The sequence below is a fragment of the Gastrolobium bilobum genome, unplaced genomic scaffold, assembly GCF_033153095.1.
Source record: "Gastrolobium bilobum isolate Gb01-03AN ecotype WA unplaced genomic scaffold, APGP_CSIRO_Gbil_v1 utg359, whole genome shotgun sequence".
Taxonomy (NCBI): Eukaryota; Viridiplantae; Streptophyta; class Magnoliopsida; order Fabales; family Fabaceae; genus Gastrolobium; species Gastrolobium bilobum.
In genome coordinates this window covers 59,662-72,588 of record NW_026897777.1, presented here as the reverse complement: position 1 = coordinate 72,588, position 12,927 = coordinate 59,662, and the positions used below count along the sequence as shown (strand labels likewise).

Below are 12,927 nucleotides of genomic sequence, written 5' to 3'. Positions count from 1 at the left end.
AAACGTCGAGTCGTCGAAATAAGCAAGAATATTAATTCTTCAAAAAATACCATTTATAGGTATTTGCAACCTACAATCTGAACTGAGGACGAGTTTTTGGAGTTAGCTCTCTCTCGCGGGATCGCGATCCTTTGTCCTGACCATTGTAGCACGTGTGTCACCCAAGGCATAAGGGGCATGATGACTTAATGTCATCCTCACCTTCCTCTAGCTTATCACTGGCAGTCTGGGTGGAATTGCCACAACATAGGCATTCTTCTTAGCAAGAACTATTGCAATAAGATAATGGCTAGAAGGATTTGAAAAGCATTATGGCATTAATATATCATATGAGGGATTGTACTTGTCCTAAAAATTATAACGAGACCAAATGATGTAGCTCAGTTGGCACTAGGAAACTAAGCAGGTGGATCGATTCTCTTCAGTACCATCTATCTTTGGAAGAGGTTTAAAACCTTAATTTCGGAACCCGCTCCGAATCAGACTAATCGCAAAGCGATGAATTGATTGGAGGGATAGGTTATTCTGCCTACTCTTATTTTGCCTACCACTTTCAATACCGTTAGATTACAATCTCATCCAATTATGGAGATTTGCTATGTAAAATAAACTCTTTTACTCCTTTCTCTCTCTCACTGCCTTTCATTATTTCTCTCTCCTCCTCTTTCTCTCTCTTCAATGGCGCTTCAGCATAAAAAAAAATGCAAGCTTTTTTCTCAATTCATCTAACCCAATCATTGTTATAAGCATTTACATAAAAAATTGAAAAAGGGTGTAAAAAAGAAACAAACCCAGATGCCCTATGTTATGGGATCAGGTAGGTCTGCTGTTGGGCATAGAGAAAACAGAGATCATTTCCCCACTTCAAGATGAAAAACAAGATAAGAAGAATGAGATAAATTAATTTGATTTCAAATTTCAACAACAAAATAGAAATGTTTGTAATCGTGGATTAATTCAAATGAAGGGATTCTTTGTGGTTTTCGTTAATTTTTTTATTTTTGTGGTTTGAGCCGTGCTCAATTATATCAGATTCAAGGAATTTTAAAATTTATATTCATCCAGCAGAATCCATTAATCATTGAATAAATTTAGATTCAAATATAAATTTAAGTTGTAAATTACATAAACTCGATAGAGAGAAAGGGGAGAAAGAGAAAGACTATTGGAGGCAGTCAGGAATAAGAAAGGGGAAAAATGGTTTTTTTTGTTCCACAATTCTCCACCATTGGATGAGATTGTAATCTAACGGTGTTAAGAGAGGTAGACAAAAATAAGAAAAACAAGAGTAGGCATAATAACTTATCTCTTGATGGGATTGGAATATCTAAAAAAAGAAAAAAAATTACATCCAAAACGACGTCGTAGTCAAGCAAATAACTCGCTTCATTTCTGGTCTGGTTTTCGCCTGTGTTCTGTACAACGCAGCTTCAGCAATCGAAACCAAAAACCCTGACATGGGTTATCTGAGCAAAGCTTCCAAGACCTTGAGACAGTCAAAATACCTATCCGTTTCCCTGTTATGCAATTTGACCCCATTAACCAACAGAATAACCCATCAACGCTTTGCTCTGACCCGTGCACTGTTTTGTTCCCAGTCACGCCAAAATAGCGCCAAAGAGAAAAGCCCCATAGATTTGAGTCAGTACCCTCCAGAGCTCGTCAGAAACTTCTCAATCATTGCGCACGTTGATCATGGCAAGTCCACCCTTGCTGATCGTCTTCTAGAACTCACTGGAACCATTAAGAAAGGTCACGGCCAGCCTCAGTATCTTGATAAATTGCAGGTACTCCATAATCTTAAAAAAAATTCAGTTTTTTCATCTGGGTATGCTTTTTTGCAATGTTACATGAAATGGGTATTGCCCAGAATTATTGCTTTTTGAAGAATGTATTAGGCCTAACTAGGAGGTGGATTGGGAGGTTGGTTGGAAAAATGAAAAAATCTGAAATTTTAGTGGAAGATGTTATATGTCTTGATTTCTATGTCATATGTTACTTAGTTGGTGAAGCTTGAAATGTGTTAGGTGGAGAGAGAAAGGGGAATCACAGTTAAAGCCCAGACAGCAACAATGTTCTATAAGAACAGCATAAATGTTGATAATTGTAGTGATGGAAAGGAGTCACCTAAATTTTTGCTGAATCTTATTGACACTCCTGGGCATGTGGATTTTAGTTATGAAGTGTCAAGGTCACTGGCAGCTTGTCAGGGTGTGCTTCTTGTTGTTGATGCTGCTCAAGGAGTCCAGGCACAAACCGTTGCTAACTTTTACCTTGCATTTGAGTCTAACCTTACAATTGTACCTGTCATAAACAAGATTGACCAGCCAACTGCTGATCCAGATCGTGTTAAAGCCCAATTGAAATCGATGTTTGATCTTAACCCAAGTGATGCACTGCTAACATCTGCTAAAACTGGGAAGGGTCTTGAGCAAGTTCTTCCTGCAGTCATAGAGCGCATACCCCCACCTCCTGGGAGGAGTGATTCTCCTCTACGCATGCTTTTACTTGATTCATATTATGATGAATACAAAGGGGTAATATGCCATGTTGCTGTTGTTGACGGTGCCCTGCGCAAAGGGGATAAGATTTCTTCTGCAGCTACTGGTCAGTCATATGAAGCTTTGGATATAGGCATCATGCATCCTGAACTCACACCTACTGGAATCTTGCTTACTGGACAAGTTGGTTATGTTGTAAGTGGCATGCGGTCAACCAAAGAGGCACGTGTTGGAGATACAATTTACCATGCTCGGAGCATGGTAGAGCCACTTCCAGGTATAAGTGTCATCTTTTACCGCCCATCTTCAGATATTAATTTGTTAACATTTTTGCTGGAAACTGTAAAATTACTTGTCATCTATTATTCATTTAAGTTGGTTGTGAGACACATGCATGTAGGCAATTCATACTGCTCTTTACTGCATATAATTTCTTGAATCATGTAAACCTCGGTCACTTTTGAAACACTTGTGTAGGTAATGGACTTACGGAAAATGGAGTGAGTTCATTTCATTGTTGCCATTATTATGTTTTTCTTTAAAAAATAACTACCTAAATAATTAAGCTGATGTGATATTATATTTACTCTTCTTTCTTTCGCCCAGTGTATGCATTATCTTTTATAGTATCTATGGGTGCATTTCTTTATTCTAAATGTCTTGTTTTTAAATTATTTGATAATTTTAAACTGTAGGCTTCAAGCCAGCAAAACATATGGTATTTTCTGGTCTTTATCCAGCTGATGGATCTGATTTTGAAGCACTCAATCATGCAATAGAGAGGCTGACATGCAATGATGCCAGTGTCTCTATTACTAAAGAAAGTAGCACTGCTCTAGGTCTGGGGTTCAGGTCTGGTATCTACTGCTAAAAGAATGGGACGGAAATTTGGTTCTGCTAAAATTTGAAACGTAGCTAAATTCATATCGAATAGCTTTCTTATATTTCTTTTTATATTCAATCAGGTGTGGATTTTTAGGCCTTCTACACATGGATGTTTTTCATCAACGACTTGAACAGGTAACATAACCCTGTATATAGATACCAAATGTACCTTCAGAATTTTTGAATTGTATGTATGCTTCATGAGCATTGTGAATTTGATATGTCCTGGAATTACCAAACTTTGTATGTAAGCCATGTGTCTGGAAATTCGATAAATTTTTCTAAGGAACTTAAATTTTTTTGCCCCTGTTTGCAAACATGGTGACAAATATTATGTTTGTGTAAACAGGAGTATGGAGCTCATATTATCTCAACTGTTCCTACTGTGCCATATATATTCGAGTATTCTGATGGAAGGTAGACAACAAAGTTGAGTTTGTCAGGCTATGTTCCACTGTGACTTACTAATATTCTAGGTGTGCTTTTCAGCAAATTAGAAGTTCAAAATCCTGCTTCATTACCCTCTAATCCCAAGCAACGAGTGACAGCCTGTTGGGAACCTACAGTATTAGCTACTATAATCACTCCTAGTGAGTAAGCTCTTGTACAACCCTGCGTATAATTTATTTGCTGCTTTCAGAGCTGATATTCGCTATCTTAATTTATGGGTGATCTAAGGTATGTGGGACCTGTTATTACCCTTGTCTCTGAGCGTAGGGGTCAGCAATTGGAGTACTCATTCATTGACAGGTACAATTTTGCAAGAATTTCCATTTCGTTAGTATATCAATCAATAAATACATATCATGAAAATTATGTGATTTGCTAGGGATGTTATGCTCAATGATCCTTCAATACTGTTTTTTATGTCTATCCTTGAATTTGTCTCTGGTTTAAGCAATGATCCTTTAAGTTTCTCTCCTGCAGTCAACGGGTATTCATGAAGTATCGCCTGCCTTTGAGGGAAATCGTCATTGACTTTTATAATGAATTGAAGAGTATAACATCAGGCTATGCATCATTTGATTATGAGGATTCAGAGTAAGTACTCCTGTCCCATTTTCCTCTCCCTATAACTGTGTGCATGATTATCGTTGTGCACCCACCCCTATTTGCTTTCATACATTGATGATATATTGTACTGTGTGTAGTTTGAAACAATTATCTGGTATATGTCCATGTAGATTGGTATAGAAAAGTTGTGATACCTGGTGGATATACTGTACCCGTTCCCATCTACTTTTGTTTGGTAAATAATTTATGATATATTATATATTTATTGGCTGTCATATGTCATCAAATTGTACAAAAAAGTAAATTTGTAAATTTGGAGTGGCATACTTTCTATCTTATAATATATTCAATGGGTACAATTTCAGCTATCAACAATCTGATCTAGTGAAACTTGATATTCTCTTGAATGGTCAACCAGTTGATGCGATGGCAACCATTGTTCATAACATGAAAGCATATCGTGTTGGGCGTGAACTGGTGGAGAAATTGAAGAAAGTCATAGACAGGTCTTTTAGTTTAAGAATTAATTTTATCTGTTTCATGCCTCTTCTTTAGTTTAAGCTAATCCCAAAAATTCTCTCAATTTTGATCAGGCAAATGTTTGAGATAATCATACAAGCTGCCATTGGGTCAAAAATTATAGCAAGGGAGACGTAAGCTTCTTTTAAAGTATTAGGCTAACGTGTCTTTTTGGAATGGTTGCTGTAAAACATTTAGCTTCTGATATGAAAGTGATTATCTCAGTCATCTTATTTCCGTTAGCCTTTTGGTATATGGATATTAAGGCCCCTAACAAAGGCAAAGGAGGAAGGGTTAAGTAATTTATTCACATGCCTTAGGTCATCTATTCTGCTATGCTGAAACTGTCTCTACATTTATTGTAGGATTTCCGCACTGAGGAAAAATGTTCTTGCCAAGTGTTATGGTGGTGATGTTTCTCGAAAGAGGAAGCTATTGGAGAAGCAAAAGGAAGGAAAGAAGCGAATGAAACGTGTTGGTTCTGTTGATATACCACAAGAAGCATTCCATGAACTATTGAAGGTTTCATAGTTCCCATGTCTAAAGATAATTGCAGATTAGACATTGGTAATGACTTCTTGTTTACCTTTTTTATTTTCCAATAATAGTAAGGTCCATTTGATTAGAAAGAAATTCGCATGGACTACAGTGTCCAATCTTAGATTGATCTGAAATGAAACTTTCTCTATTCTTTCTTTTTTGTAGGTTTTGTAACATTGTGCCTGCACAAAACTCTATGTTGTGCAATTTGCTAGGGAGAGAGGGCTACATTAAACAATAACAGAAATGGTGAAAGCAATTTACTTGGCTGTTTTCATGGAAAACTCCTATGTGGCTTTTCAAATCGATCTCACTGATTAGTGAAAATAACAAAAATTTATTTCTAACAGTTGAATCTGTATTCTTCCATTTATTGATTTTATATGATGGAATCTCAGATGTTGATTTCTTTCTGATAAAGTTTTGGGTAGGAGGAAACGAATTATTGTCTTATAGTTCATCTCAGCCACGATCTTTTGTACATAAACACGTTCTCATTTTTCCTATTCAATCTGATATGGGTGAGAACTCCACAAAAATTCCTTAATAATTTTTCCAATGCAATCTGTGTGCGTGTTTCTTCTCATCCGAGAGATTATTCTTTCAGGGTTAAGTCAGGTACTTATTTTTTCTATAAATATGAATCTTGAGATCGAATTCAAAATCACATCGATCCTTCTCAACATACGTTCATAAGCTTCGGTTCATTTTACCATCCCAACTTATGTGCCCAAGTTTCTATTGATTAATATTCAGTGTGACCATATACGTTAAATAAGTATTACCAAAAACAGGAATAAAGAGATCTTCTTACACAGGCATTAACTTTTTTTTTTTTTTTTTTTGGTGAAAACAGGCATTAATTTCATTATTAGTTTATTAGGCAATTTTCTATTGGTTCTGTATTCTTCGATAAGGCATTATCGAATAATAGAATTTTTTTATTATATTAAATTTAAAGAATATGTTACGTACGCAAAATTTAAGTATGCTCAATTATATCTACCAAAAATATTTACTTCATTTTCACCAAAATTTTCATCTACAGATACTTTTTAATCTCTGATTAGATTTTTGTTGTAATAATGACACTCTGCCTGTGTTTTTTATTATACGGTAAGGTTCTTTTCGGCAGCTTTTACTTTTTCGTAATTCAGGGTTTGAACTCAATTAATATGGTGACGGCAGAGCTCCTCAACCTGCTGAAACCCATGGGCTATATTCAAATATCAATAGAAAACACGAGAATCGAGATTATTTATTAGGGCAGATTATATTTTCAAATTTTTATTTATAAATTCTTATAAATTATATTATGTATTACTTTTTTTTAATATCGTTATGTATTACTTATAGTACATGTTATTTTATATAATATAATTTATAAGAGTTTATACATAAAAAGTTTGTAAATATAATTTATCACATTTATCTATATTTGGACAAAGTTTGGATGAGTTTTGGAGGAAAATATTATGTATTGATTTTTTGGGGGAGTTTTTTTTTCAAAAGAGAAAATTATTTTATTCGAAAACCAATTTTATATAAAAATTAATCTTTTATCCTTCTTCATACTTAAAAAATCTTGACTTAAAAAAAATCATTTTAGCGCGAAAAATATTATGCATTGATTTTTTAGGAGAGTTTTTTTTTTCAAAAGAGAAAATTATTTTATTCAAAATCCAATTTTATATAAAAAATAATCTTTTATCTTTCTTCAGACTTAAAAAATCTTGACTTAAAAAAAAAATATCATTTTAGCTTTTGCTTTTTATTAAAATTGCTTTCATATAAACCTAGCGCGAAAAGAATTTTTATTTTTATTTTTTAAAATTCATCCAAAAACAACTTCTTCTTCTTCTTCTTTTGGTAATTATCCAAAAACAACTTTTAATGGTGCTAGTGCTAACAGCAGAAGGTAATATCGTACTAAGAACATATGTCTACTTTTAATTTTTCTAAAGATATACTAATCATTAGGTCGGTCTTCAACTGATGATAAATATCGTAAATTAAATCTTAAAAAGTATTATCAGTTTTATGGGTGTAATATTTATCATGATAATTTTATCTTCAACACATAGTCACATACATAAAAGAAACACATACATAAAAATATACGAGGTCTATATAAAAGAGAGAGAAAGTGAAAATATGAGTTTCATATACTTATATATATATATATATATATATATATATATATATATATATATATATATATATATATATATATATAGGGAGGATATTATTGTTACCAAAATTTTCTACTATCAACTCACTACCTATCTAATCATCATTAAATCAAAGAAAAAGAATGTTAAAAAGTTTTTGAAAAAAGAAAAAATGTTGATCCAATGGTGATTAGATAGGTAGTGAGTTGATAGTAAAAAATTTTGATAGTAATAATATTAGAAACATTAAATCCCTCAATTTTATATGCACCACGTTTTTTTAATAAGTTTGATAGTTAGCCTATTCCAAAAATACGAAACCAGCTTATTGTAAAAGTCAGCATAATGGCATGCAAAATAATAACAATACCAAATTAAAAAAAAAAAACAATAATTTGTTCTGCGTGGTTAGTTGATTTTATAGCAATCAAAATGATGAAATTTACGCGGCTTTTTGTATTTCTTCTGCAAGTAATTTCAGCAATTAGGTTGTCTATTGTGTCTGAGCAGTTGCTCGAATGTTACAAAAATGGCATGCAATGCAATGCAATGACTAGTTATGGCGGGGACAACAATGATTTCTGGCTGTTCTTTTTTGTTCTGAGTTTAATCTTCTGTTTGTGGGGTCCTATTTAGACATGTAATAATAAGACCATGAACCTTGGCCAAGTCAAAGAGAAAGAGATAGCTAATGATGTGTGTTCATTTCTGGAACTGAATGATTGATCTGATTAACAATGGAAGGAGGTGTGCTTGTGCTACTCATGGAGAGAGAAAATGGCAATTGGGGTTGGAGAAGCATGAAGTTTCCAGCTTGAGAACTTGTAGAGGACAATCTTTTAATGTAGCCTGTTAAGCATCCTTTTCCATTCTGGTTCAAAGGATTGGATGAAGCCATTTGAGGATGTTCCCCATGTTTCAAGTTCAACCCTGGACCTAGAATCTCTCCTCCTCCTTGGTTTGATCCTTGTCCCACCACTGATGATACTGCTGCAGCTATTGCAGAGCGAAGATTTGGGTCTGTGCTGATTGCTTTGGTTATTGTTTCTGCCAATGCATCCCTTGAAGGAGTTTGGTTTGCCATGCATTGTTGATAGAAATGTTCTTGTAAATGGTTTCCCATTAAAACTGGCCTTATTTGGGTTTTGTCAATAGGCATTGTGCCATTATTAGGGATTCCCTTGCCCCAAATGGATGATGGTATGAAGTTAGGCTCAGGGGAATAAAAGCTGAGGCAATTTGGAGAAAATCTTGGGTTTGAAGCAATGCTTGAAGGTAATTGTTGGGAAGCCAGGTCTAGTGTGATTGTTGGGAACAAATGTGAGGCATGGTTTGGTAAGAAAACATGTTTTGCTCTTGATTCATCAAACTGCTGACTGAATCTAAGACCATTGAGTACTGAAGGAGAATTTCCAAAAGATGTAGAATTGTGACCTGTGGGTTGAGATGTTGAAGAACCTGACAAGAGCATGGAAGCAGCAGCTGAAGTGGTGGATGCCATGGCTGTGGCTGAAACTGGAAGTGGGTGGTTGTGAGTTCCTTCATATGTGGTGATTAAGATGGACAAGTCCTCAGCACATCTTTGCACCTGAAGTCATACATTCATTAAATTTGAGGTATTCTGACTCAATATATATCTTTGAAACAACAACTTCAATTTGCTTACAAGAATATAAATGTAATGCATATAGATACCTGTTTCCTTACTGGACATGCTGGTGCAACTGTGCAACGATAGTATGCTCGTGGACATGGATTTCCTTTTGATATCTTCTGTCCATATTTCCTCCACTGGCATCCATCATTCATCTGTTTGAAAGTCATATACATATATATATATATATATATATATATATATATATATATATATATATATATATCACAATTAGACAAGAAAAATTTACAAAACCATTAAAATCTTCAAGAATATGATAATGGTAATATAGTTCTTGATTGATACTAACCGTGGGAGTATCACATCTAGCTCTGACAGATACCCTGGCTCTCTTGGCAGGCATCTGATCTGACATTTCATCATTTACATTCTTCACTTTTACTGATTTATTTGTTGACAATGTTCCCTCTGCTTCTGCTTCTTTTGTTTCTTCTGAGCTGTTCATAGGACTCAAATCAGACACCAGTTCCATTGACAACAGATATTTGGAGTCTAATCCAAGAGTAAGGTTTGCTTCAAGATCTTCTTTATCTTTAGGTTTGTTAGAGTTTCCAATTCTTGATTCCTTCTTAGACTCAGTTGGACTTCTTCCAAGGCAAAGTGTCACAAGCTCAGTTTCTTCAGTTTCATCATGGGAAGTAGCTGAATCAGCTACACCTTTCTTAGGAACTTCTTTGTTATGGATGTTAAAGAAACGGAGTTGAAGGGAGTGGTAGTCCTTTTCTGCTCTCTCTAGCATCATCTTCAATCTCTCATTTTCTTCTTTCACCTCACCCATCTCAGCTGTAGCAGATTTGAGTTTATCTTCCTAGATTTCAAAACAATAGTAGTAATAATAACAAATCAGCCTATTATTCCTGACTATAGGAACCACGGGTTCAATAGCAGAAGACAATGTCTATTTCAAAGGCAACCAATAAATTTGAAACTAGAAGAAAACCTTGTACTATTAATTTTGCCATATATTTTATGCCTAACAGTGTGGTTCCAAACCCCCTCCTGCTGATTGATGTGAAATTCAAACTATATGTGCATAATATATATATGACGTAAACTCTTTGAGCAGCTTCCTTCTATGTTTATTATCTAATTATGTAAATAAAAATTTAATTGAACTATTCATATGATGATATGATGCAAAGGGTATCCTGAGAAACAGCAAACTGAAAAAAAAAAAAAAATCAATTGAAATCTGAAAGCCTTTTTTTCTTTGTTTTGTATTTAGCACACAATATTCAAAGAAATTCACGAAAAACTATTGATGTTTTTTTGCAATTTAATCTCTCACACGCATTTAAATGACTCTTTGGGCATAAGACAAAGAAAATTATTCAGAAACAGTTAAGAGTTTCACAAGATGAAACAAATGGTGAGGCAAAGGGTTGGAGTCCCATTCTAACCTCTTGAACACAGAAATCATCTTCACGGAAAATGGAAGTAACTCTCTTCTCTTCTATCTCTGAACCACTAGGACTAGACTTTTTTGACATGGCTAATTCCATTATTATTTCTCTGATAGAGCTCCTTCAATTTCACATAATCCCATGCCACACATAACAACACACACCCTATTATAATACCAATCAACTGTGCTAGACAAGGTATAAACTATAAACAACTAGAGATCCCAGAGCTCATCTACCCTACATTACGTAGCAACACTTTCAAATGTCAACACCAATTGCTAAGCTAATTTTTGGGATTATTTTATTATCATTGCATTGTTAAATTAATTATATGATTCCCGAAATCTAAGTCATAAATGATATTGAGTGGGAAAAGAAACACACAAATTGTGTATTACTTAATACTATATATAGTTGAAGCTTAATTTGTAATGGTCATTGGGATGTCACATGGCTATTCAGTCAAAGTTGCAACATGCAATTAGCCTTGGCAGCGATCGAGTGAACACATCTGTGTCTTTGTCAATGGTTGTAGCCTTATTTCACTGTCAAATACGCGGTCCATACCATACGCTGTTTGTAAACTATTGCTCTGCTGTCCATTGCCATTGACCTCCTTTCCATGAATGCAATAGATAATTAAATTAAATATTACATGGTGTTTTAAATCATTTATGTACAAATTGATTTAAAAATTGATACCAGTCATTATGTTCTTTCAAACGGCCTGTTTTGTTATACAATATGTAATGTTTAATATGTAATGTTTATTCTTGTAATATAAGTACACAAGCACAGTTCTCAAGCAACACAGTAATCACTTTGTTAGGCTAAGATATATTCTTATGAATGTTTAGTATATGTATCTTAAAATCACGATAAAAAAAAAATTTATACTATGCTTAGAGGACCATTTTTACAATTATTTCAATTTTGTTTAGTAAAATATAAGTACATCATCTATAGTATAAAAATCAACAATTGTTCAAGAATAAAATTATTATTTATTTCTCTTTAAGCGATGTTCTAATTATGTAAATTAGAGGAATGCTATTCTTTTCAAATTGTTTGACTAAATTTTATATACGAAGGTCTCGGTAAATAATTTGAATCTATTTTGTTTTTATTTAATGATACTCACCTAAAATTTACCAAACAATAGAAAGTATGTTTAAAAGAGTGTCTAATTTAAGCCATTAGAATTAGATTAGTAGTAAGGGATTTGGATAGTCTGTATAAGGTCATAAATTCAAATCTCGATGCCACCGTCATATAAAAAAAAATGTGTCTTATGAGTATTAATTTCTCATGTAAATCATTATTTATATATCAAAAAATCAAGACTTATTAAGTCTGATTCATCTTCATTGAGCATAAAATCACATGCTCATTTATAGCCTCATCATACAATATTATGAAATAACTAAAACAAGTTTTCAAAGGATGCCAAACAGTGGTCATAAAAGTTATGACAACTACGTTAGCAATTAATGCGCCGGCATGATTGTTTAACTAAAGTACGAGTTTTGGGTCGTTAATTACCGTCACTGTTACATTTTCAAACCGTAGACTCTAATTAAACATTGTAGATCTTTCGGTGGCATTCAAATAAACAACTTTTAACTATATTTTTTTCAAATAACTTCTATGTTAGGATAACTCAATCCATATAAAATTATGACCAGTCCCAAAGTGTGTGTCTCGGTCTCGGGATCTGAGTGTGTTATGTAATACCCTTTAGTTGATTTGATACGATCAAAGATGTCATCCATTTGAAACTTTGATTATTTAAACCATATTTCTAGTACTTGAATATGATTGTTTGATTATAAAATATGAGTTTAATTTTTCTTATGTTGTAGGATTGTAGAAGAGAAAAAAAGTAAAGAGAAGTTAAATGTGGGTCTCATATTTTATATCAAAAAAGAAAAGAAAAATTATTTGGCACAGAAAATGAATTTGTGTAGAAAAATGAGAGTATCTCATGTAGCATGAGAGTATTATTTCCCATAAAATATACATACATATACGCATTGGTTAGAAATTAAGTAACTCAAGAGTTTTAAAGCTTGTTAGACTAAAATATTTAGATTTCACACCAAACATAATTATTTAATACCAGCCTATGGCATTGGAAGCTTGTCTTTCAAATTTCGCACTATGGTAAAGAGTCATATTAACCCCTAAAGTTTTCAACCATATAGGCATAGGATATT

General features: G+C 33.6%; 2 protein-coding genes across 3 annotated transcripts; one reads left to right on the top strand and one right to left on the bottom strand.

Moving 5' to 3' along the window:
- The first annotated feature begins 1,440 nt into the window (after positions 1 to 1,440).
- Positions 1,441 to 5,939, top strand: LOC133310223 (translation factor GUF1 homolog, mitochondrial). 2 transcript variants are annotated; one of them, XM_061511118.1, is made up of 12 exons: positions 1,441 to 1,787; positions 2,028 to 2,778; positions 3,197 to 3,353; positions 3,467 to 3,521; positions 3,736 to 3,803; positions 3,876 to 3,980; positions 4,065 to 4,136; positions 4,314 to 4,427; positions 4,766 to 4,906; positions 4,994 to 5,053; positions 5,285 to 5,486; positions 5,625 to 5,939. In XM_061511118.1, the coding sequence occupies exons 1-11, from the start codon at positions 1,458 to 1,460 to the stop codon at positions 5,448 to 5,450; spliced, it is 2,019 nt and encodes a 672-aa protein (XP_061367102.1). In that variant the 5' UTR covers positions 1,441 to 1,457; the 3' UTR covers positions 5,451 to 5,486; positions 5,625 to 5,939. The 2 variants fall into 2 exon arrangements, 1 of the variants encoding a protein (XP_061367102.1); XR_009751426.1 differs by lacking the exons at positions 5,285 to 5,486; positions 5,625 to 5,939 and having other exon boundaries at positions 4,819 to 4,906; positions 4,994 to 5,034.
- A 2,379-nt stretch (positions 5,940 to 8,318) lies between these two features.
- On the bottom strand, positions 8,319 to 10,795 carry LOC133310234 (WRKY transcription factor 72A-like). Its single transcript, XM_061511131.1, has 4 exons — positions 10,699 to 10,795; positions 9,595 to 10,115; positions 9,326 to 9,439; positions 8,319 to 9,218 (listed from the first exon to the last, which is right to left on the bottom strand). The coding sequence occupies exons 1-4, from the start codon at positions 10,793 to 10,795 to the stop codon at positions 8,319 to 8,321; spliced, it is 1,632 nt and encodes a 543-aa protein (XP_061367115.1).
- Between the last annotated feature and the right edge of the window lie 2,132 nt (positions 10,796 to 12,927).